Source organism: Pelobates fuscus, chromosome 9, assembly GCF_036172605.1.
Source record: "Pelobates fuscus isolate aPelFus1 chromosome 9, aPelFus1.pri, whole genome shotgun sequence".
NCBI lineage: Eukaryota > Metazoa > Chordata > Amphibia > Anura > Pelobatidae > Pelobates > Pelobates fuscus.
The window spans coordinates 105,389,947-105,414,854 of NC_086325.1; the positions used below are offsets into that span (position 1 = coordinate 105,389,947).

General features: G+C 45.0%; 1 protein-coding gene across 1 annotated transcript in view; it reads right to left on the minus strand.

The window, feature by feature from the left end:
- The window catches only part of SCAI (suppressor of cancer cell invasion), a 134,243-nt gene that overhangs the window by 61,234 nt on the left and 48,101 nt on the right, over positions 1 to 24,908 (minus strand). Inside the window, exon 2 of the mRNA XM_063432269.1 lies at positions 8,100 to 8,229. Within this exon, the coding sequence (XP_063288339.1) occupies positions 8,100 to 8,203 (104 nt within the window). The 5' untranslated portion in view covers positions 8,204 to 8,229. The remainder of the gene's footprint in view (positions 1 to 8,099; positions 8,230 to 24,908) is intronic.

Here is a 24,908-nt window from a genome sequence, read left to right on the forward strand (position 1 = left end):
CCGACACCTGACACGAAGCACCCACTTGCTAGATTTCTAAGGGGTAACATGCATTTCTAAAGTGCAGCTGCACGACAAACACCCAAACTGTAACAGGTTGATGACCCCCACAAAAAAAGGGGAACCCGGGAACCGGGCAGTAGGGACCGTCCACCCCGCCACAGCCTACACAGGACCTAAACACCCACCCTGAACACATGATGCTAGGATGCTAAGAACCTACTATATATGTGATGTTTAAAAGTTTCGATGACATGTTGTTTATGTTTATGTTTACTCTCGTTAAAGTTATGTTACCAATGCTACACCATTACTTCATGAAAACCTGACACCCTGAAGACAGCACACCAGCATGCAAACTGGGACTTACAATGAAAAATAGTCACAGACAGGTTAGTCAGCAAAGCCTACAGGCCATAACTACGAACACACCAAATCGCACCCGACTGCACACACACCCGACAGCCATAGCACGACCACCCACACGAGAGTTCCACCACCATGAGGATAGCAACAAACGTTTATAACCACCACAAACGTAAATCCCAGAACTTATACGCCGACTCAACAAAGACCCCACCCCAGACAGGACAAAAACACACACACAAAAAGCATAACTCCAGAACCCTACCATACAAACAACCCGGAAGACTACCCGGCACCAACACAGCACATAATCATACAACCCGCCACAAACACACCGTACCCGTGGAGATGACACCTCGTGCCCGGGGAAGAGGGGAAGGAGACACACGGTCACACTACCTTCCTCCCCACAAACTCTAACAACCAAACACAACTATCTACACTTGACACACACCAAAACATACAGGCAACAACAAATCCACATACACAAAACTCAAACACCAACAACACCGACCCACACCGCCCACTCGACGCCTGGCAACTGACTGGTAAGACCAGGCCCCACCCAACACCTTCCCCCACCCACCCCATTGGTTCATCCTTCCTAACCCCACACAAACACTCCCCCAAAACAGCGCTTCTCACCCACACCCCACCCTAACCCCCCCCATCCACAACCCACACACCACAACCCAAAACAACCCCCCGCGGACAGATAACCCACACGCTAAGGTCTACTGCAGCACCAACCAGCATGCCAGCCACTCTGACCTGCCTATCAATCAACTGCAAAGGTCTAAACAACCCCTCTAAGAGACACCAACTTATGAGATGGGCAAATAGAACCAAAGCCGACGTACTCCTACTGCAGGAAACGCACTACACTCGAGCCAAACAGTTCCCCCTCCTGAGCCGACACTACAAAGTTAACCACTTTGCCAGCTCTCCGCAAGAGAAACATAACGGGGTAGCCATAGTGCTAAGAAAATCCTGCCCCCTCTCTATACAGAAGACTGTAGCGGACCCTCAAGGCCGATACCTCACAGTTGCAGGGAAGATAGGCACACAATCCTATGCGTTCACCACCCTATACGCGCCAAACGCCCCAACCAACGCATTCTGGCACACAATACAGGCTCACCTAGCCCTCTTTCCCTCTCACCACTCCATAATCGGTGGCGACTTCAACGCCACCCCATCACCAAAAGTAGACCGACGCCGCTCACAAACCTGCAGACAAAATAGACCACCAACAGCGAACGCAGATAAACTACTCTCAGCATTCATTTCACGCACACGCCTCATAGACACATGGAGAGCTCAACACCCCACAGCTCTAGACTACACCTTTTTTTCGCACCCACACCAATCACACTCCCGCATAGACCTCTTTCTCGCATCTCCATCACTAGCACCCATGATCAAAAACACAGCAATAGGCCCCATCACATGGTCTGATCATGCAGACATAACACTAACGCTCAACCTACCCGGAACGGCGAGACCCTGGACGTGGCGCCTAAACCCACTCCTCCTACACAATCCACAAATCAGACAAACTATTGACAAAGCCATAACGGAATACTTCCAAATCAACAAAGGCACAGCAAGCTCCGAAGGTAATCTATGGGCGGCACACAAAGCCGTAATCAGAGGAGCCTTAATTAACCAAGCAACAATACACAAAAAAAAGCAGGTAGCCCATCTCGAACAAACATTACAGACCCTACGAACCCTGGAGGCCAAACACAAAATAGACCCAACACAAGAACTCAACGAACAAATTAAAAAATGCCAGACAGAGATAAAAGAACACATGGCGAAAGACTCAGCCAAAGCGATACTCTGGACAAAACAATTATACTACGACAAAGCTAACAAAGCCGACACACTACTCGCCCGCAGACTCAAAAAAAGAAACGAACACAAACAAATACATAAAATAACAACTTCAAATGGGGACACCACAGAGGACCCAGACAGAATCGCCAGAGTCTTTCAAGAATACTTCAGAACCCTATATGACCACACCCCTGAAACACGACATCACCCAACGCTGACCAAAACACTAATAGACCAATACCTAGCCCAAATACCACTACCCTCCCTAACAACAGAAGCGGCACAGACCCTAGCCAACCCCATAACACCAGAAGAACTCGCAAGAACGATAAAAGAGCTAAAGCCCAACAAAAGCCCAGGTCCAGATGGGTTCACTGGGCTATATTACAAGACATTCGCACCCAATCTGATACCACACCTGTGCACATTATATAACACCATACTACAGGGAGACCATCTACCGAATGAAATGCTACAGGCGAATATATGCCTCCTACCTAAACCCAACAAAACTAATCTCGACCCTGGACATTACCGACCAATCTCACTCCTAAATGTGGATATTAAGATATTCACCAAAATCCTAGCAGACCGCCTAAGCCCCAACCTAACCACACTAATAAACCCAGATCAAGTGGGCTTCATACCGACACGACAGGCAAGTGACAACACGAGACGAACATACAACCTCATCTGGTCAGCCCACAAGACACACACCCCAGCCCTCTTCCTATCACTAGACGCCGAAAAGGCATTTGATAGGCTCCTATGGCCCTTCCTATTCGCCACACTAGAAAAATTTGGACTCCCACAAAAATTCATGAATGCCCTGCACGTGCTTTATGCCTCACCACAAGCACACCTCCTCCTCCCACTCACACGCCCTCCAACCTTCACAATCCATAACGGTACTCGCCAGGGATGCCCACTTTCCCCAGTACTTTTCGCTCTGTCCCTAGAACCACTCCTACAAATCCTCAGACTTCATAGGGACATAAAAGGAATGACGAAACGAGGGGAAGAATACAAAACGGCGGCGTACGCAGACGACCTGCTCCTAACAATTACAGAACCAGTCACATCCCTACCACCACTCTTAGACGCCCTGCATGCCTACGCCAAGGTCTCGGGATATAAACTCAACATTAACAAAACGGAGGTACTACCAATACACATAGACCCCACCACTAAAACAGCTATACACAACATATATCCATTCGACCTTACTCTCAATCACATTAAATACCTGGGTATAACCATCCCGGCAGACCTTTCCCTTTGCTATGACCTGAACTACACACCTACAATTCAAAACATCACCCGCGACATAGATAGATGGCAAGACATGCCGATATCCTGGCTAGGACGGTTGGCGTCTGTCAAGATGAACGCCCTACCGCGACTTTTATACCTATTCCAAACTCTTCCGATCCCAATACGCCCCACAGACTTCAAACAGCTGCAGTCAAAGATCGATAAATTTATATGGGCCAACAGACGCGCTAGAATAAAAAGACAGACCCTATATGTACCCAACAAACAAGGAGGTCTGGGCCTCCCGCACCTCACTCATTATTATCAGGCTGCACAGCTGGCACAAGCACAGAACTGGCACGTTCCACCAGGGGCAAAGAGATGGGTCGACCTGGAACACAATATTTTTGGCAGGGATTTCCCCTCAATGTATATATGGCTGCCCAAACCAGCGAGACCCCCCCTCCCTCAAACATCACCCGCAATCCTAAACACTATTAAGGTATGGGATAAAATCGTACACAAACATGGCCTGACAACCCAAATTTCCCCGCTAACCCCCATACTCCGGAACACTCAATTCCCACCGGGCATGACGCCCAAAGACTTTACCCGCTTCGAAGATAATGACCTCACGAGACTACAACACTTTTACAAAGACGGACGCCCGATTCCATTCGCAGAACTTCCACAAAACACTCCTTTTCGCACCTTCGACATGTTTCGCCACATACAAATAAAAAGCTTTCTAGAAACCCCGACAATAACTCAGGGAGGGACCAGAAAGCAGACACTCTTTGAAAAACAATGCCTACAAACCCCAGCACGTAAAGGCCAAATCTCAGAGATATACTCACACATAATACAACACACCAAAGACGGAGCACTCACGTACGTGTCGGCTTGGGAGAGGGACTTAGGCCCGGCAGAAGACCCATCAGACATTTGGGAAGCTATAGCTACCATCTCAATTTGCGTCAACCATAAAGAGCAGGCTTACAAGACCCTCATGAGGTGGTACCTCACCCCCTTAAGACTCAAGCAGATGGGCAGGTCAGACAACGACTCATGCTGGAAGGGCTGCGGACAGAAGGGAACATACCTTCACATGTGGTGGGAATGCCCCCACACAGCGCAACTATGGCACCAAATTGCTACTATGGTTTCACAGATCTTGCACACTAACATCCCGCTGGACCCATGGATATGGCTCCTGTCCAAACCCCTGGCAGACACACCACGGGCCCAAAACAAACTCATCGCCAAAATAGCTCTGGCCACCAGAAGAGCAATCGCAGAAAAATGGGGTAGCCCAGATACCCCAACAATGGACACAATTAAGCGGAAAATCAAAGACACTATAAAAATGGACGAAATGTCCGCTTTAATCCATGACACTACAAAACACCACAACAAGATCTGGGACCCCTGGTTCTATGAATTCCCAACCCTGCCATAAGAAATAAGAAGGGAACAATCCCCACCCGCTGGCGAAACACACACACCCACCACCACCTTCAAAACACAACCCAACCCACCACTCACAAAACCCCTCTACGGAGAGCGCTTAATTGATAAAGACCTACACCCGAAACCGCAAAGACATTAACCAAGGGCGCACTCACACCGAGCCCACACATAAGAAAGGAAGAGAAAGTGGACTCACGAGGAGGACCACTACACAACAAACACCCTCCCACTAACCAGGGGAGATCAACACAAAAAGACCCATCCCACAGGACACACAATGACACCTCAAAACACCTCGAAACGAAACTCCAACAAGAACCAACACCCACACACACGATCAACCGTCACCACATACGACTACACGCACAACCTTCCAAAAGGCTACAAAAACCCACCACAGACGCAACGACAAGCAAACATCAGACTCACACCCCCCAACCCAATCCCTCCAAAACCCACAGACACTACAGAGAAGTGCTACAACCGAATTGCCTAAGCTAATCCCCCACAAACTCACACACACACCAGATGCCAGACAAACCCGACCCACAAATCAGTAAGAGTATACGACATCAGAGCAAAGACAAAAGGACAAAATATTAGGATATCCAATCCCCCCCCCTTCTTCTTTTCTTTTTGTACCCCACCCCAACCATTAGACAAGGAAAAGACGATACGAAACACATCTGTAACACTGGGCCAATGAACAAACGCCCAAAAACTAACTCTATAAACAATTGTATTGTATTTTGAACAACAAGAACGACCACTGCAAATAATGTATGAAACAAACTGTTACAGACATGTAAAACTGTTAAGCTTGATAAATGGTCATGTTGAAACATACCTGCTCTGTGAAACAGGTACTAATTATGCATCCCCAAGTTTTCTTTTCTGTACCCCAACCCCAAACAACAAAATCTTTCAAAATAAAGAATTTATAAAAAAAAAAAAAACAACCCAGTAAGTCTGCAGCTCATGCCCTGATCACATATAGGTACTTCATTTAAGCACCCTAGTTACAATACACAAACATTGCTACAACACGGATAGCCAGCATCAGCAGCCATTAAGTGCACTCCCTGTGAAATAAATAACATTTTAACTAAATGCAAATAAATACTGCAAACACGTGTACTATAAAAGTGAATAAAGGATGTGAGTCATTCTACAGAGATCACCCAGTAACAACCCAATGTACTGACTACAGAGTGGAAGAGCTGAAGGTATTTTCTGCTTGGGAGCTGGTTTATTTGTCCCCTGTGCTATACTTTACCTCCACCCCCACCCGCTGCATTGAAGTTTGTGAAGTCAGAGCACATCATCTCTGACAGGGAAATGGGCAGTGAAGCTGAAAATTAAAAGTAAAAAAAACTCAACAGTTGCTGATTTTCCAGAGCCTAGAAAAAGATTTTTTTATTTATTTCCATATAGCTCATGGGAGACAGAGAGAAAAAAAGGAAAAAAAAACAAATCAAGAATGAAAGAAAAGAAAAAATTGACATTAAACACATGAATTTCAGCAGCACTGAGAGAGTAAGTGCTTCTGAGATGAAGGTTTTAAAATGACCTTAGTAAATGCTTTAGTATCAGAGTTCAGGGAACGCTGCGCAAAATGGAACTCTATTAACCCATTCCTATTCAGACAGGATGGCTATGTTTGAAGGTTTGTTCGCTGTTAACAAAGCAGTTGATAAAAATGGAGTATATGTGCAAAATAATGGTAATGCTCCAGTGGTCCTGGATTAAGGGTTAACATATCGGATTCAATAGGAATATTGATAAATCCTAGTCAACTGTTGATCCTTGGGGACGTGTTCTAAAGCACTACTTATTTTACATGGAACAAAAATTAAGCATCTTACAGGAGGTAAAGATCCATTTCAAAAGAAAATCTAAAGATTACTACCGTTCGGCTTTAATGAAGCTTGCCAATAGAACTACATGCTAGGCTAGAGCGTGAAGAGATGCCCTCGCAGTATTTAAGCAATGCGGTTTCCGTTTGGTTACAATGTAGATATGGTGTATGAAGGTGCAAACAGTCTAGGGTCCTAATTAATAAATTAATCAATAGTTATTGGTGAGGGGAATCTGCTGTCCCTCCTTGTAGCCAAATGGGACATTTGTTATAAAAAAGTTTCATCTGTAGCAGCATTTATTGACAAAAATAAAATGTTTAAAAAGGTAAACTTAGTCCTACGCGTTTCGTTTCGAGGAGGAAAAGGAAAATCTCAGTTAGCCCCCTGGCTCTATCGGGGGAGGCACCCTACAGGTGACTATTAATGTACATTTTGTGAGTGTGCAATCTCAGCGTGTCATATCTTGTTTTACTAAATGATACTACACTATGTTTTTATATTTTATTTTAGGTATACAGCTGTATCCCATATTTTGTTACAGTACATTTTTCTGTGAGGTACCCATCTGGGAGGGTCACCTTGGGAAGCTATTTTTACAAGTTAAGTTATATTTAGCATTTTCTTTTTGTATCTTTAAATAAAACTTAGTTGGCATGAAAAATAAATATATTAAGCACAAACCAAAAACACAAGCAACATTTAGTTGATTAGCTTTGATGTATATTATTCATGACCAGATCCTAATCCACCCCTCCCAACATGTGTCTTTGATGCACGCATCGGCAGACTGTAGTTCTTGCCCCGGATGAGTAGAAACACAAAACTTTGGCACGTTTTGGACACAGAAACGTAAGAAAAGTTGGTTTGGTCTACTGCACCACAAAAATCTTTTTAGAAAAATTTAAAATTGCAATTGGTACGTATTAGTACCCAGAAAGAAGACAATTGCAGAGTCTAGAGTGGCTGCTTCATTGGGTCTTTTACAGAAGCACCTGTGCTCTATTAATGTTCCATCTATACTCTATTAAGGTGCCTAAAGAGCTGCCTATGATACACCCAGATCCTTATGTGCAGGTGGGCATGCAATTATGGTCTGAAGCCGTTGATAAACTCACTAAAACCACAGAATGGTTCACAGGATTGTAACACAAAAACATCCACATTTCTCGATTAGCTTGGTAGAAGTAAGTTTGTATGGTAACCAAAGTTAACTTCACAGGTTTCAAAAATAAATCAGAACACTATTCATCACACACACACACACATATATATATATATATATATATGGACTGTCTTTCTGGCACTAACCTCAGACCATTGAAGAGCTGCTTAGACTTGTCCAGCAGGTAGCAGAAATCAGTCACTGTCTTCCTTTCCACCTGTGGGATGTCATCATCATTAACGACAGACATTGCTTCTCCTTATACTGCACTCTGCCCTGACAAAGCAAAAAAGAAAGCATTAAAAACGTGCAAATACACATTAAACCTTAATATCAGTCAGCTCCAGGACAGAGATTAAAAATAGTGTGGAGTCATATTTAAGTGTACTTTTCAGACATCTCAAAACATATTTGTTATATAAAGTAAACATGATCTCCTCGTACAGCAGGCAGGAACTGGCAAGAAATATGTAAGTATTCAATTTATAAGGCTACTTAAAATCACCTCTCTCAGCAAACAAATATGGGGATTTAGTTTTACCATATCACCATATTGAGCTAAGCTCACCACTACTCCACTGTACCCCGAAATTGGTGGGTCCTACACTAATTCCAACATGGTAGACAAATTAAACAGTGCTAGCGCTATATCAGCTAAAGTGTATTTAATCTGTTGTAAGAGCATTGTGAATGTGTATGTATATATATATATATATATATACACACACATACACATTCACAATGCTCTTACAACAGATTAAATACATATATACACACACACACAGTTGTGTTCAAACGTTTGCATACTCTGGCAGGAAGTGTGACATTTTGGCATTGATTTTGAAAATATGACTGATCATGCAAAAGAAAAATGTCTGTTATTGAAGGATAGTGATCATATGAAGCCATTTATTATTACATAGTTGTTTGGCTCCTTTTTAAATCATAATGATAACAAATCACCCAAATGGCCCTGATCATACTTTTACATACCCTTGAATATTTGACCTTGCTACAGACACACAAGGTGACACACACTGGTTAAAATGGCAATTAAAGGTTAATTCCCCACACCTGTGGCTTTTTATTTTGCAATTAGTGTCTGTGTAAAAATAGTCAATGGGTTTGTTAGCTCTCACGTGGGCGCACTGAGCTGGCTGGATACTGAGCCATGGGGAGCAGAAAAGAACTGACAAAAGACCTGCGTAACAAGGTAATGGAACTTTATAAAGATGGAAAAGGGTATAAGAAAATATCCAAAGCCTTGAAAATGCCAGTCAGTACTGTTCAATCACTTATTAAGAAGTGGAAATTCAATGATCTCTTGACACCAAGGCAAGGTTAGGTAGACCAAGAAAGGTTTCAGCCACAACTTCCAGAAGAATTGTTCGGGATACAAAGAAAAACCCACACGTAACCTCAGGAGAAATATAGGCTGCTCTGGAAAAAAAAAAAAAAAAAGACTGTGTGGTTGTTTCAAGAAGCACAATATAACAATACCTGAAAAAAATGAGCTGCATGGTCGAGGTGCCAGAAAGAAGCCTTTATTGCGCCAATACCACAAAAAAGCCCGGCACACTGTAATTTGCAGTGAAAATAAGCGGTATGTTTGGAGAGGGGTCAACAAGGCCTATAGTGAAAAGAATACCATCCCCACTGTGCATGGTGGTAGCCCACTGATGTGGGGGTGTGTGAGCTATAAAGGCACAGGAGATCTTGTGAAAACTGATGGCAAGATGAATGCAGTAGGTTATTAGAAAATACTGGCAGACTATTTGCATTCTTCAGCACAAAGGCTGCGCGTGGGACGCTCTTGGACTTTACAGCATGACAATGACTTTAAGCACAAGGCCAAGGTTCTGGAGTGGCAATCAAAGTCTCCTGACCTTAATATCTTCAAGCCACTCTGAGATCTGAAATGTGCGGTTAATGCAAGATGACCAAAGACTTTGCATGACCTGGAGGCATTTTGCCAAGACAAATGGGCAGCTATACCACCTGCAAGAATTGGGGGCCTTATACACAACTATTACAAAAGACTGCACACTGTCATTGATGCTAAAGGGGACAATAATACACAGTATTAAGAACTAAGGGTATGCAGACTTTTGAACAGGGGTTATTTCATTTTTTTCTTTGTTGCCATGTTTTGTTTTATGATTGTGCCATTCTGTTATAACCTACAGTTGCATGTGAATCCCATAAGAAATAAAAGAAATGTGTTTTGCCTGCTCACTCATGTTTTCTTTAAAACAAAATGGTACATATATTACCTATTCTCCAAGGGTATGCAAACTTTTGAGCACAACGGTACATACATACATACATATACATATATATATATATATATATATATATATATTTGTGCCCGAGAAAATGTAAGCCAAACAAACCTTAAAACACATGTAACTTCAATAATAAAATAGTCGGTTGAGGTGTGCTGACACCGAAGAGTGGTTAGGCCTGTAATAAAGAGGGCCCACCTGTAGGAATAAGTATGAATAAAAGGGGGTGAGGCAGGAGGGGAACCAGGTAATATAGTAATATATGCCAAATAACCCCTCCTACAATTTCACACACATATATAAAACAAAATGAATGTGATAAACACAATTCATAAAAATTCTAATACAAAACACTCCTCACTTACTGATCGGGTTCCGTTTCCAACTACGGTTGTAGAACGAATTGGTCGGTAAGTGAAGAGTTATGGGATTACCTGCTCTGCTGCGTTCTTCTATGTTCGGGGAAATGTCCCTGAACATAGACTAATACAACAGAGCAGGGAATCCCTCTAATCTATGTTTGGGGAAATTTCCCATTACATAGATTTAAGGGATTCCCTGCTCTGGTGCGCATGTCTGGTGCGCATGTCTGTGTTCAGGGACATTTCCCCAAACATAGATGAACGCAGCAGAGCAGGGAATCCCTCTAATTCCCACGACGGCTCGCACTTACAACCCGAGAGAGATCTGGTCGTAAGTGCGAACCGTCGTAAAGCAGGTAGGTCGCAAAACGAAGACCACCTGTATTTCTTTGTCTCCCAAGTTGGAATTAGTGTAGGAGCCTCCAATATTGGGGTATTGTGACGTAGTGTTGGGTTTAACACAATATGGTCATATGCTTAAACATTATCCCCATATTTGTTTGCAGAGATAGGTGATTTTAAATAACCTTGTAAAATGTTAAACTGTATTTTTATGTGCTCACCGTTCCCTAATCTGTATTTTGTATAAACATCCCAAAACTACCTAGTTAAGTATCCAACTACAAGCACCATATGGGAAAGGTATTCACATTTCCTGCTGTGGGTCAGATGCAACCATTGCAAGTTTCTGAATGGTATCTGAACCTAGCTGAAAATTCTACATTATTGGTATCCTTTTTAAAGCTCCAACATATTTTGCAGAAATATAGATGGATATAAAAAGCAACATATGGCACTGTGTATGGATACAGAAAATGTATCCCATTCTCTACTGTGGTTTTTATTTTATTTTTAAACTGATAATATGAAACATGGGATGAATTGCTAGCACAGCAGTTTGTTAACGAGTTTGATGCTCAGTGACATGTAAATATACACATTTTTATATTATTTGTTGTGATATAATGCTTTAGAGACAGACTACATGTTATAGGAATACAGATTGACAAACATGCCACTAGAATGAAAAAAATATATTTGTATGTAAGCAACAATGGCAACACCTAGTCAAGTGCAATTACGTGGATAAAGTATTGCTGCCATCACTTGCAGTCTGTATACTAGAGTGTGCAAACTACATTGGAGTATGTGGTTTGGTATAAATTGTGTGTTCGGCTGAAGTCCATATCTCTGGAGCGTCATGCGTATGTAACATTGAGCAAACTTCTACAGGATGCCTAAACATGTTTAGATGCTTCAGCATTAAAGGGACACTATAGTTCCCAGAACTACTAAGGCTTATTGTATTTATTCTAATGAGTATAATTATTCCCTCCAGGCCTTTTGCAATAAACAATGTATTTTTAGAGAAAATGCAGTGTTTACATTACAGCCTAGGGATAACTCAACTTGCCACTCCTCAGATGGCGGCTAGAGGTGCTTCCTGTGGTAGTGCTGCACAGTTTGACTGCCATTCAGTGTCTCCACCCTATGCATGGAGACACTGAACTTTCCTTATAGAGATGCATTGATGCTGATTGCCTAGGGCTGTGTTTGACTTGTGCTGGCTCTGCACCTGATTTACCTCCTTGACAAGCTCAGCCAATCCTATGGGAAAGCATTGTGATTGGCTCAGAACACTACTTCTGATTAGGTCAGCCAAGTAGGTAGATCAGGGGCAGAAGCAGCAACTGCATACTTGAATAAAAGTAAGATTTTACTATATTTAGGTGGGCAAGAAGGGGTTAGGGTTGCTAGATGGTTGTTTTAACAACATAGGGTCAGGAATACATGTTAGTGTTCCTGACCCTACAGTGTTCCTTTAAGGGTTTCGCCTGTGGCACCAATAAAGAGGTGGAGAGAGTCCCACTGGGACTCCTGATAGGCCAGAGTCGGTTTGTATCTGGCAGCCTTGAGTGTCGTGCAAAGGCACCTCGAAGGCCATAAGTTGCTGACCCTTGGTCTGGTGCCTCAGTCTAATCAGACATCAGCTCTAAAGAACAGGTATGGCACAGTACCAAAGCAGTGAACACAATGTCTGGTCTTTTTGATGGTATCGCTCTTTAATCCACCATTGTAGACATTTCTGTAAGTCTGTCCCAGGAGGAACTCGACTGTAAACCAGAGGAACTACAAAAAGAGAGAGTCTGGAAAGGAAAGGCAACAGTTCATTACTTTCTCTAGCTAGTGTGCACTGTCTTGCTGCATCTTCCCTACCTTGGCTAAGTCCATCTTGATCTGGTTTTGAATTGCCTCATCCAGTGGAGACCGTAACATCATCTGTAACCACTTCTACAAATTACTCACCTACTGCCATTGTTGTTACCATCAACCCCACCATCACTCCCAACACCATTTATATTAGCATTAGTCAACCTAGTGCTAGTGCAGGGCTAAATAAGTTTGTTTGGAATCTAGGAGTCAGCTTAAAAAGTTAGGAGCCCATTTTTTGTTTTTTGTTTTTTAAACGAGCAAAGTTTAATTTACATTGAGAAATATGCAATTCTTAAAGGGTTACTATAGTCACCAGAACCACTACAGATTAACATAGTTGTTCTGATGCCTTTAGCCTGTCCCAGTAGCCTTTTCAAACAAAAGGCAGTGTTTACATTGCTGTCTATTAAGACCTCTAGTGACAGAGTGCAGCACCTATGTTCAGCGTCTCCATTCTCTGCATGGTGTTGCTGAATGTTACCCATAGAGAATATGTTGAACATCCTCCCAATGCTTTCCTATAAGAAAGCATTGGCTTAGCTAAGATCATAACGATTAACGGCACGTCGTGGGGGGAAAAGGTAAGTAAACATCTCCCATGTGATCGGAGGGGGGAAAAGTACCTCGACACACACACACACACACACACACACACTTTGACATTTTCTTACACACTCATAAATTTACATTTTTCATTTTAATCCACTCAGCCTCCCTACCTTTGGGAGAGCTGAGTGGATCTTTCCCTGGGATCCAGTGGGGCTGCTCTCTCTCCCTGCAGTGGGGCTCCTCTCTGCTCCCTGTCGTGATGCTGCGGCCGGAGTGACGTCATATTCCAGCTCCCGGTATCACTCAGATAACTGCTCCCTTGCTTGCTGCCTCAGCCGACCACCTCGATGCTCCCCACGGCGGGCATCCTTGGGCTACAATGCTCCCTGAGCCAGCTGCCTCCATGCAACCCAGGGCAGGCGGCCGGCTCCATTGTTTGCCCAGCCGGCTGCTTAAGCTAAAGGGCTAACAAATCCCAGGCACCAGAGTGGAATTTCTAGTTGCCATGGCGACCTGGCATCTGAGAATTGTTAAGCCATGTGCTAGTGTACAGGCTAGTTTTGCTAGAGCTTCCCCTGCCGTCAATTCAAATCCACCCATATCTTCTGCATCTGCAAGGCAAAGGATTGAGGCTAGCGCATTGCATTTGAGTCACAATTTGGAACCATTTTGAGTGATTTGCAAAGTGCAAATTGTGCATCAAGGAAGTGAGAAATAGAGAAATAAACAAAAACTTACCTAGTGTCCAGCACCGAGTTCTACCTGAAGCATTCCCTGCCCAATCTTTTGTCATGCTGTGTCATCCATTTTCCCATACATCATTGTTGGACATCTGACGCATGCATGGGTTTGTAGATTGTATTGCATGCATGGGAAGCGCCATGACCAGTGGAAGTAGTGACAGTGGTCTGGACTAATAGAGTTATAAAGCATCTGGCAGTGCCAAAAAATGGAGTAATTCAATCTTAGCAGGCAAAGAGGCTTGGATAAAGAGACGGACCAAGCCAGTGAGAAAATTAAATGGCGACAAGGTGAAATTTTTGCACATAATTTATATTAGGCAACCGCAAAAAAAGTGAGGATTACTCTGTAAGTGCAGCGTTTCAAGCAAAAATGTTGCATGTGCAGATTACTACCACCAAGACCACTTCTAAAAGCAGCAGTCGTCATGGTGGCTGGAGTGACCCTCTCTGCACACAATGTAAAAGCAAAGCAAGTCACATAAAATGTCCTATAATCTGACCAGTCTGCTAAAAATGGTCAGGAATAAGGAGACTTTTCCTTATTTCCAACAATAAATGTGTGTTTAAAGAGTCACTTCCAATCATTATAATCACTACAGCTCACTTTAGTGGTTATAATTCCAGGAGTACTATAGCCTGGCAAAGGTTGCCTCCTAACCTGGGCCCCTATCGTGTCTGAGGCTTTATGTTGCTGCAGAAGCTGAAAGTCACTCTCCAAGAACCATGATTACTACAAAACCCTGAAGTGTTCATAGTGCTTAGAGCAAGGCTCGACAAATCCCAGGCGCTCGGTCGCCATGGCGCCTAGGAATTTTTCCTTGGTGCCTGTGATATGCAAGCCCCTTACCTCCGATGCGGGCGGCATGCTGGGTGATCGTGCAGGGCAGGCGGCTGGCTGCGCAAATAGGGAGCTGTGATGTCTCTGCTCTGCTGCCCTGACATCATATTCCGGCCCAGGTCTCATTAAGCTGCGTGCAGGGAAGCAGAGCAGAGACATTACAGCTACCTATTTTCAATTCGCGCAGCCAGCCGCCTGCCCTGCACGACCACCCAGCATGCCGCCTGCCTCCATAATACTCCAACTTGCCGCCTGCCTGAATGATCCCCTAGCATGCCACCCGCCTGCACAATCCCCTGGCTGGTCGCCCACAGGTATGTGTGTGTGTGTCTGTCATGGTCTATGCGTGTGTGTGTCTGTCATGGCCTATGCATGTGTGTGTGTCGGTCTGTCATGATGTGTGTGTGTCGGTCTGTCATGATGTGTGTGTTTAGGTTACCAGACCTCTTCCGTTCGCAAGGGAATGGTGTTTTTACTCACCTTTTTTTTTTTTCCCCCACGCCGTGCTGGTCTCCCCTCGACTGGCCCGGCCTCTGTAGCTGAGATTATCAAGCTTGATGATCTCAGCCAATCCAAAGTTTTGCCATAGGATTGGCTGCAAAATGCTGCAACAATGAGCATCTCCTCATAGAGATGCACTGAATCAATGCATCTCTATTGGGAACATTCAGCAGCACCATGTAGACACAGGAAGCACCTCTAGTGACCGTCTGAGTGACTGTCTAGAGGTGTCACTAGGAAGCAATTTTCTCTGAAAAGTCAGTGTTTATATTGAAAAGCCTGCAGGGAGAGGCTATAGACACCAGAACCACTACATTAAAGGGATTCTTCAGTGCCAGGAAAACATTTGTTTTCCTGGCACTGCAGGACCCTCTAGTGCCCCTCTCCCTCCCTCCCACCCCCCCATCCCAAGTTGCTGAAGGTGTTAAAACCCCTTCAGTGGCTTACCGGAGTCCAGCACCGATGTCCTTTGGCGCTGGTCAGGCTCCGCCTACACTCGGCGGGGGAGACATACAGCAAATGTATACAGCGTGGCAATGCCCGCGCACGAGACATCATAGGAAAGCATCGAATAATGCTTTCAATGCTTTCCTATGGGGATTTCCTCGACGCTGGAAGTCCTCACATAGCGTGAGGACGTCCAGCGTCGGTTTAAAACACTTTTCTGAAAACTGCAATAATTACACTGGCAGGGTTAAGAGTAGTGGGAGTTGGCACCCAGACCACTCCAATGGGCAGAAGTGGTCTGGGTGCCTGGAGTATCCCTTTAAGCTGTAGTGGTCCTGGTGACTATCGTGTCATTGTAAGAATTGTATTTTAAAATGTGGCTTCTTACTTTTTTAGCTGGCTCCTAGATTCAAAGCAAATTTGTCAAGCCCTGGCTTAGAGTAGCCATTTAAGTGTCATTTTCGTCAAGAGTAGATCCGTTATCTTTCACACATCTTTTGCTTCCAAAAATTGACTGCCATCCTCTACTATCTCAAAACATATTTGCCCTAGGAGAAAAAGATCTTTATGATTTATTGTGGCATTTCTGATTTTTGCATGACATTTGGCTAATGCAATTTTTCTGTTTTTGTTTTTAAATAAACAAAATGAATGATTAACTTTTTATATACATAATAATTTAAAGGACACTGCTGAAATCTTTGGCACCAGTGAACCTGCAAGCCCTTTCTAGCTGATCAAAGCCACCCTATCTGGACCAGCAGCAGAGAGCTTCACCTGCTATCAGACTCCTCACTGCTGGCAAGAAAAATTGCACATGGAGTTAAAATGCCTTTGCAGAATGCAAGGCAATGAAAGTAAGAAGTTCTAGTAACAGGTTTCTGAATATCTGTAAAGCAGTCAGTTGATTGGCGTGTGCTGAGCTCGCACTGTGCTTTCAGGAGAACTGTAGGCGTAAATAAAAAGTGCAAGACTGTTGGGAAATTCTGACACTTGCAGTGTTGCGGTGTAATTAAATTCTCACGTCCAACACATTAATAAGTTCATAAGCAAGGAAACCCGGCGGCTGGAATTTAAAGCTGCTGAGTAGCTGTGAAATGACGGAATGCAAGAGGATGGTACTGAACCAACTAATGTATGTAGATAATTAATAATTACAGTTAAAATACGTGTGTATACTTCCGTCCATGACAGGTATCTCTGAAATACATACTATGTGCAAGACTGGGAAAATTACATTTACAGAGGTCAGCCTCTCTGTGTGTCTGAGACCTTCACCATCAGGGGGAGCATTAAAAAGAGAGATCATTAAATATTCTGTGCAAACACATTTCAATACGATAAGCAAGCACTAATTACATTCTATAAAGACAATCATTGCGTGTAATCTTTACAAGGAATAAATGTTTAGAGGGGCAATCATGTCAAGGTGTTCTTTTCCCATGTGATGATTTAAAAAAAAATAATAATTTGTGCCTTCCTCCAATCATACAGACATTTAATGCCATTAACAATGTGACATACTACATCATGGTACACAGCCCATGTGATTTGTTTTCGTGTGTAGCGTTTCGCACAGGAAAATTCCAGAAGGCAATGTGTGATTTCTACAGCAAACCCGGTGACAAACCGAGAACCGGGCCACTGTTTACATGTACAGGTAAGGGTGCTATTAATAATTTCCTATGATGGGTGAGTCAGCATTTAACACAAATGCACATACATATATACATATATATATATATATATATATATATATATATATATATATATATATATATATATATATATATATATATATATATTAAAACACAGAAAACTAGGGAAATAAACACATTTTTAAAAAACATGGAAAAGGTGTACTACAGTGTTTCTGTTAAAAAAAAAAAAAAAAAAGAGAGACAATCAAAATAATGTTGATTAATATATCCTCTGATGTATTTTTTTTTTTTGCCCCATATACGAGAGGTAATTGTCCCAAACATGACTGACAGATTGCAATAGCCAAGTCACTGGGAAATGTACGCAATCAAAATCACTGAACATTTGGCATAGCATGTGGTTTCATTTCCTTGTTCTGGTCAAAAAAACCTTTATCTAGATGTTTTCACTGGCCATTGTAGGAAACACAACGTGTTATATAGAAGTACACCTCTAACAGACGTATACTAATTTTCATCGATCTTTGCCTGATAACACACCCAGCAAGTCCCCTACGTTCTTTTTTTTTTTTTTAATTTGTATTTTATTGAGTTATTCTCAGCATTATATAACTTTTCCAATATATGTATTGTAACGGATCACCTGGCACCCCGACCGGGCACCTCCGTTAATGGATGCTCCTAGCGCTTCCTGAGGACTCCAAGCACTCTGGCAGACACCACAATCACCGAATCCGAGAAACCTTTTAAATTCTCCCAAGCATATCAATGCTGTAGACCATTGAATAGGAACCATACGAATAGGCTTGTACTCCTAGCAGTCAACTGGAACAGCACTCAATAAATCCTTCCCCCCAATAATGAGACGACACATCACTTTGAGGGTAAAACAGGAACTCTGGACTGGCTCATCCAGCCTGGCTTTTATTTCCAACTCACACATACAGGCCACACCCAGGGGGAGGCATAAAAGAACCAATGACATAGATGTTACCTCCCACACATCCCCTCCCCTTAGTGTGACACATAATCCCATTATGCATACAGTGTAAAATATACTTTTACACAACTTTCATAACTTTAAAACCATACATCACATTTACATAAAAATACATATCCACAATCAATCCATTCAGGGGAACAACATATTAAAAAATGGCATGGATCAGACCAGGGGTTTAAAAGTTACTAAAAGTATCTTTTGTTCCTTTCTGGCTGGCAGAAAAACATCCCCACAATGCACCCTGGTTTCCTCCCTTCTGCCCTGGAGTTAATTGGAGAAGTAATCCAATTACCCAGGACTAAAGGCAGACTCCATTAACCACATGGTTGCAAAACGACATAAAACACTTTAAAATACATAAAGTCACATTTACACATAACACACAGACATTTCACCTATCCCCAGATAGCTGGGATCTGCACGCACAAAACTACCGAATAGCGCGCAGATCCTACTCACACAGTACAATTGCCATGGAGCTAAAGTCTTTCCCATAGTCTTTCATTATATGAATAGGCTCCATGGTATGGCTATCTGGGGTATCACATTCCCATAAAGTCTGGTCCATAGTCCAAAGGCAAGAGGCGGGCAATCAGCCCCCTCCAAGGACACGTGGCGAGGTCGGTTTCGCCACACTTCTCCCCTTTACCCCCCAGACTAACAGGGTACTTGACCTCCTGCCGGTCAGTGCCCTTGTTAGTCCAGCAGCCCACCCACAAGACAGAAACAGCAGAGCAGCCCACCCACAATAAAGAGTTACTACACCTGGGTGAGGGAGAATCTTGTCCAGGTTCAGGTGCCTCACCACGGCTGTGTGGGGGACTGGTAGGCTGCCTTGGTAGGTTGCTGAGGGGGCAGAGACCAGCGGTACTCTGTCCTGTTGCCAGCACTACCACGGGAGTAGTCTGGTTGGAGCCTGGTTGCTGGAGACCGACTGTCTCCCCTTTAAATACACCGCTCTGCTGCTGGAGACCGACTGTCTCCCCTTGAGTTACACCGCTCTGCTGCTGGAGACAGACTGTCTCCCCTTTAAATACACCGCTCTGCTGCTGGAGACCGACTGTCTCCCCTTGAGTTACACAACTCTGCTGCTGGAGACCGACTGTCTCCCCTTTAGTTACACAGCTCTGCTGCTGGAGACAGACTGTCTCCCCTTTGGCTAAACAGCCCTGTTGTGGGGTGGCAGGACCGACCGTCCCTACCCCCTGTGCTGGAAGTGCAGAGACCACGGTCCCATCTGCACAGGTGTGGGGCTTACAGTCTCCCCCTGGTACATTAAGCTGCCGCTGGGGAGAGGTGGTAACCAGCTCCTCTCCCATTAGAACACTCTGCCGCTGGGGAATGGAGACTGGGCTCTCTATTCCCTGTACATTAATAATCTGCCGCTGGGGAGAGGTGGTAACAATCTCCTCTCCCATACATACTTCCAGTTTCTGCGGAGGGAGACCGACTGTCTCTCCTCCCAGCACAGAGTCCTGCTGTTGGGGAAAGGGGGCTGGGCTCTCCATTCCCTGCTGGATACTCTGCCGCTGGGGAATGGAGACTGGGCTCCCAATTCCCAACAAATCACACTGCCGCTGGGGAGCGAGGATGGCCCCTTCAGCTCCCTGTAACTTGGGCACAGAGACCACGGTCCCATCTGCGCTGGTGTGGGGCGTACGGTCTCCCCTTGGTGGGTTAGGCTGCCGCTGGAGAGAGGGTGTAACAAGCTCCTCTCTCTGAACTGTAACCTGCCGCTGGGGAGCAAGGATGGCCCCTTCAGCTCCCTGTAACTTGGGCGCAGAGACCACGGTCCCATCTGCGCTGGTGTGGGGCGTACGGTCTCCCCTTGGTGGGTTAGGCTGCCGCTGGAGAGAGGGTGTAACAAGCTCCTCTCTCTGAACTGTAACCTGCCGCTGGGGAGCAAGGATGGCCCCTTCAGCTCCCTGTAACTTGGGCGCAGAGACCACGGTCCCATCTGCGCTGGTGAGGGGCTTACTATCTCCCCTTGGTGTGCTAAGCTGCCGCTGGGGAGAGGGGGTAACAAACTCCTCTCCCTTACACACTTTCAGCCGCTGGGGAGAGGGGATAACTGGCTCCTCTCCCTGAACCGTAGACTGCCGCTGGGGAGGAAGGACGACACCTTCAGCTGCTTTTTTGTCTGCTAGACCCTGCAGATACGCTGCCGCTACTTTCCTTGTGCTCTGTATGTATTTCTCCTCCGGGGGTTCTGGTCCAAAGAAAGCCAGCAGCATTTTCATCATAGCGTCAAACTCCTGTTGACTGTAACTGGGCGCCATGCTTGCCCTGCCGACGTTGCTTCTTTTGTAGATAGGGGCGCTGTACGGGTACTAGCGTTGCCCTCCCTTTGTAATCCAAACGAACTGTGTCTCCGAGCTGCTTTACCTCACACTAGGACGCCATCCCACCGCTTGCCACCAATGTAACGGATCACCTGGCACCCCGACCGGGCACCTCCGTTAATGGATGCTCCTAGCGCTTCCTGAGGACTCCAAGCACTCTGGCAGACACCACAATCACCGAATCCGAGAAACCTTTTAAATTCTCCCAAGCATATCAATGCTGTAGACCATTGAATAGGAACCATACGAATAGGCTTGTACTCCTAGCAGTCAACTGGAACAGCACTCAATAAATCCTTCCCCCCAATAATGAGACGACACATCACTTTGAGGGTAAAACAGGAACTCTGGACTGGCTCATCCAGCCTGGCTTTTATTTCCAACTCACACATACAGGCCACACCCAGGGGGAGGCATAAAAGAACCAATGACATAGATGTTACCTCCCACACATCCCCTCCCCTTAGTGTGACACATAATCCCATTATGCATACAGTGTAAAATATACTTTTACACAACTTTCATAACTTTAAAACCATACATCACATTTACATAAAAATACATATCCACAATCAATCCATTCAGGGGAACAACATATTAAAAAATGGCATGAATCCGACCAGGGGTTTAAAAGTTACTAAAAGTATCTTTTGTTCCTTTCTGGCTGGCAGAAAAACATCCCCACAATGCACCCTGGTTTCCTCCCTTCTGCCCTGGAGTTAATTGGAGAAGTAATCCAATTACCCAGGACTAAAGGCAGACTCCATTAACCACATGGTTGCAAAACGACATAAAACACTTTAAAATACATAAAGTCACATTTACACATAACACACAGACATTTCACCTATCCCCAGATAGCTGGGATCTGCACGCACAAAACTACCGAATAGCGCGCAGATCCTACTCACACAGTACAATTGCCATGGAGCTAAAGTCTTTCCCATAGTCTTTCATTATATGAATAGGCTCCATGGTATGGCTATCTGGGGTATCACATTCCCATAAAGTCTGGTCCATAGTCCAAAGGCAAGAGGCGGGCAATCAGCCCCCTCCAAGGACACGTGGCGAGGTCGGTTTCGCCACATGTATTGTAAGAAGATCAAAAGGGGAAACAAACAATAATAAATATTCAAGGACAGAAGGGTGCAAATGTGCATATTTGTCCTGTGCATATGTCAGAGTCTTCCTCTCAAAGGTGGTTGCCAGAGGTCGCCGTAGTGTTAGGCCCCTGTGGGCCACAGGTATGTAGGAGCCGCCTGGTGTCAGTGGATTGATGTTAGGCCAGTGAGGGTAGGGGCGAGTGTCCAAGCCCCTATCCCGGCTTCTGCTTCTTGGTGGTAAGTTTTGTTAAGCTTTTAAAGACTCTCTTGGGGTTGTCTCCACAGACTGCCTTGCTTAGTGAGGTTGGTGTATCCTCCAGTTGCGCCTGAGGTGCCAGGTTTAACTTCTGCAGGAATTGGTTGGGGTCGTCTCGGGACGTGAGCGTGAAGCTCTCACCCCCCTTCTCCGCCAGTATTGATCCCTCTGTGCCCCACCGGTACCTGATAGACGAGTCCCGTAGTCTCCTGGCCACTGGTGCTAGCCTTTTTCTCTCTACTAGAGCCGAGAATGGGATATCAGCAAAAATCGATATTCTGTGGCCTTCATGTGGCACTGTTCCCATCTCTCTGGAGCGCTGCAGTATTTCGGATTTCACCACTATGTCCCTAGTCACCGCTATGACGTCTCTGGGTGCGTCCTTAGGTGCTGCTGCAGCTTTCCTCACTCTGAACACTGAAGTGATCGGCTGAGAATCAGTGTCGCTTTCGACGCCCATAGCTGTCAGCATATTGCGGACCCACAGCAGTAGCTTTGTGTTTTCGACTGACTCCGGGATGCCCCTAAGTCGCAGGTTTTTCCTCCTGTGTCGGACTTCCATGGTGGTCACCACACTATGTAGTTGCTGTACCTGTGAGGTGAGTTCTGTTAGCCTACGATCTGTAGCCTGAGACTTCTCCTCCCTAACGGTCTCTCTTCGTTCCAGTTCCCGCACTTTTTGGTGGACTACCCCCATTTCGGCCTGTACTTCTTGCAGGTCCTGCTTCCATACTTTCCTAAGGTCGATTAGGAGGCGTTTGATGTCACCTTTGGTTGAGGGTGACTCGTCTTCTTCAGACCCCGACACTATGGAAGCCTCCTCCGAGGAGGGAGGGGGTGAGGTTGCTGCCTCAGCCTGCGAGGCGTCTGACTCCTCCGTGTCATATCGGGCCTCGGGCGCCATCTTGGGCGGCTGTTGCGGCCTCGGCCGCTCGAAAGAGAGCCGTATATCCGGCTGTCTAGCCGGTTCTAGTCGATGAGGCTTTTTATTTTTGCGCCCCATGGTCTCTGCTTGGGGGTTCTCTATCTTTCTGTTGATTTTCTTCTTTTTTGTCGTTGGCTTGAGTCTCTATTCCCTGGGCCGGTACGGAGCTCACAGGGAAGACGTCCGCTCAGCTTCGTGGTCGGCCACGCCCCCCCTACGTTCTTTTAACAGGTTGCATCAATGAAAACATAACCAGTAGTGACTGAAAAGTAACTTAACAGTATTTGATTTGAATGCTGGTCACTAAACAGTTCGAGAGGTAGCAGAGCAGGGAGATGACAGCAGGCCTACTCCAGGAAACTGATCCACTCCAGCTCTCCAAAAGGTAGTGAGGCTCGGTGGACACATTAAAACTAAACAAATAATTTGCGAGTGAGCGTTGCAATATTAGTGTGTGTGTCTGTCTGTCAGTGAATGTGTGTATGTATGTGAGAGGGAGAAGAGGAGAGAGATGACCGCAGCCCCACGGGACCACAAGGAAACTAATCCACTCCAGCTCTCCAAAGGGTAGGGTTGGGTAGACACATTATAACAAAACAAATAATTTGTGAGTGAATATGAGTGTTGCAATATCAGTGTGTATCTGTCAGTGAGAGTGTATGTCTCTGTCAGTAAGTGTATATGCTTAGTGACCTGCCCCCCTACAATATAATGGGAAAGATGTTTTACTCCCCCTTTTTTCCACGCCATCACTGGCCCCACCTCCATGGCTGAGATAGTCAATCTTGACAATCTCAGCCAATCCAATGCTTTTCTAAAATGCCACGCTGCACGAATGAACTTCTCATAGAGATGCATTGATGTGGAGCATTAATGTAGGTGCTGCACGCTGTGCAGGAAGGATCTCGAGAGGCTATCTGCGTAACGGTCACTAGAGGTGTTACTATGCAGCAATGTAAACACTGACTTTTTCTGAAAAGGCCATGTTTACATTGAAAAGAGTGCAGGGGCAAGATGTAGACCTCAGAACATACAGTAAAGATATAGTGGTTCTGGTGACTCTAGTGTCCTTTTAAGAATTGCATTGAGGTTTAAAAACCTGGCTCTTTAGGGGGATGAGCTTGACTGTGAAGCCGAACAGACGTGCTCTGTGAGAGCTCCTGAGTCTGATACTGACAATCGGGGTCTGATCTCGGGCCACTTTAATCAATTTGGACTCAATCCAAACATATCCTGTTAATACCGTACACAAGCATTTCTGATACTGGATCGCCCGAACAGAGGCTTGCGGCCAATCTGAGCTGTAGAGAGGCTGCCGCTCTCAGATCCTTGAAGCAACTACCTTACACAGCTTCCTGCCCTTTGGACCGGTGGGGGTTATCCCAGTCCCCACTGACCAGCTCTACATACCTCTGCTGATTTCAAACACCAGCACAAGCCTTGACCGCTGCGGACCACTACAAGATGGTGGACGCACAGTCCCTTTGCATGCATGAATATCTGAAGGTCCAACACAGCGCAACAGAGCATGCACTTATGCTCATGAATGAGCTAGTTGATGGATTCTGGGCATGATTAGAAAATCTCACCTCCTTGCAGCACCGACTCAATCTCAGGACAGAGAACAGAGTGGAGAGAGGCAGGAGTTGCAGGGGCCCCCCGGACACCACCTCATAACAAGCAGTACAGGTCTCCCAACTTGGGCCTACCTGGGCTGAAGGCCAGA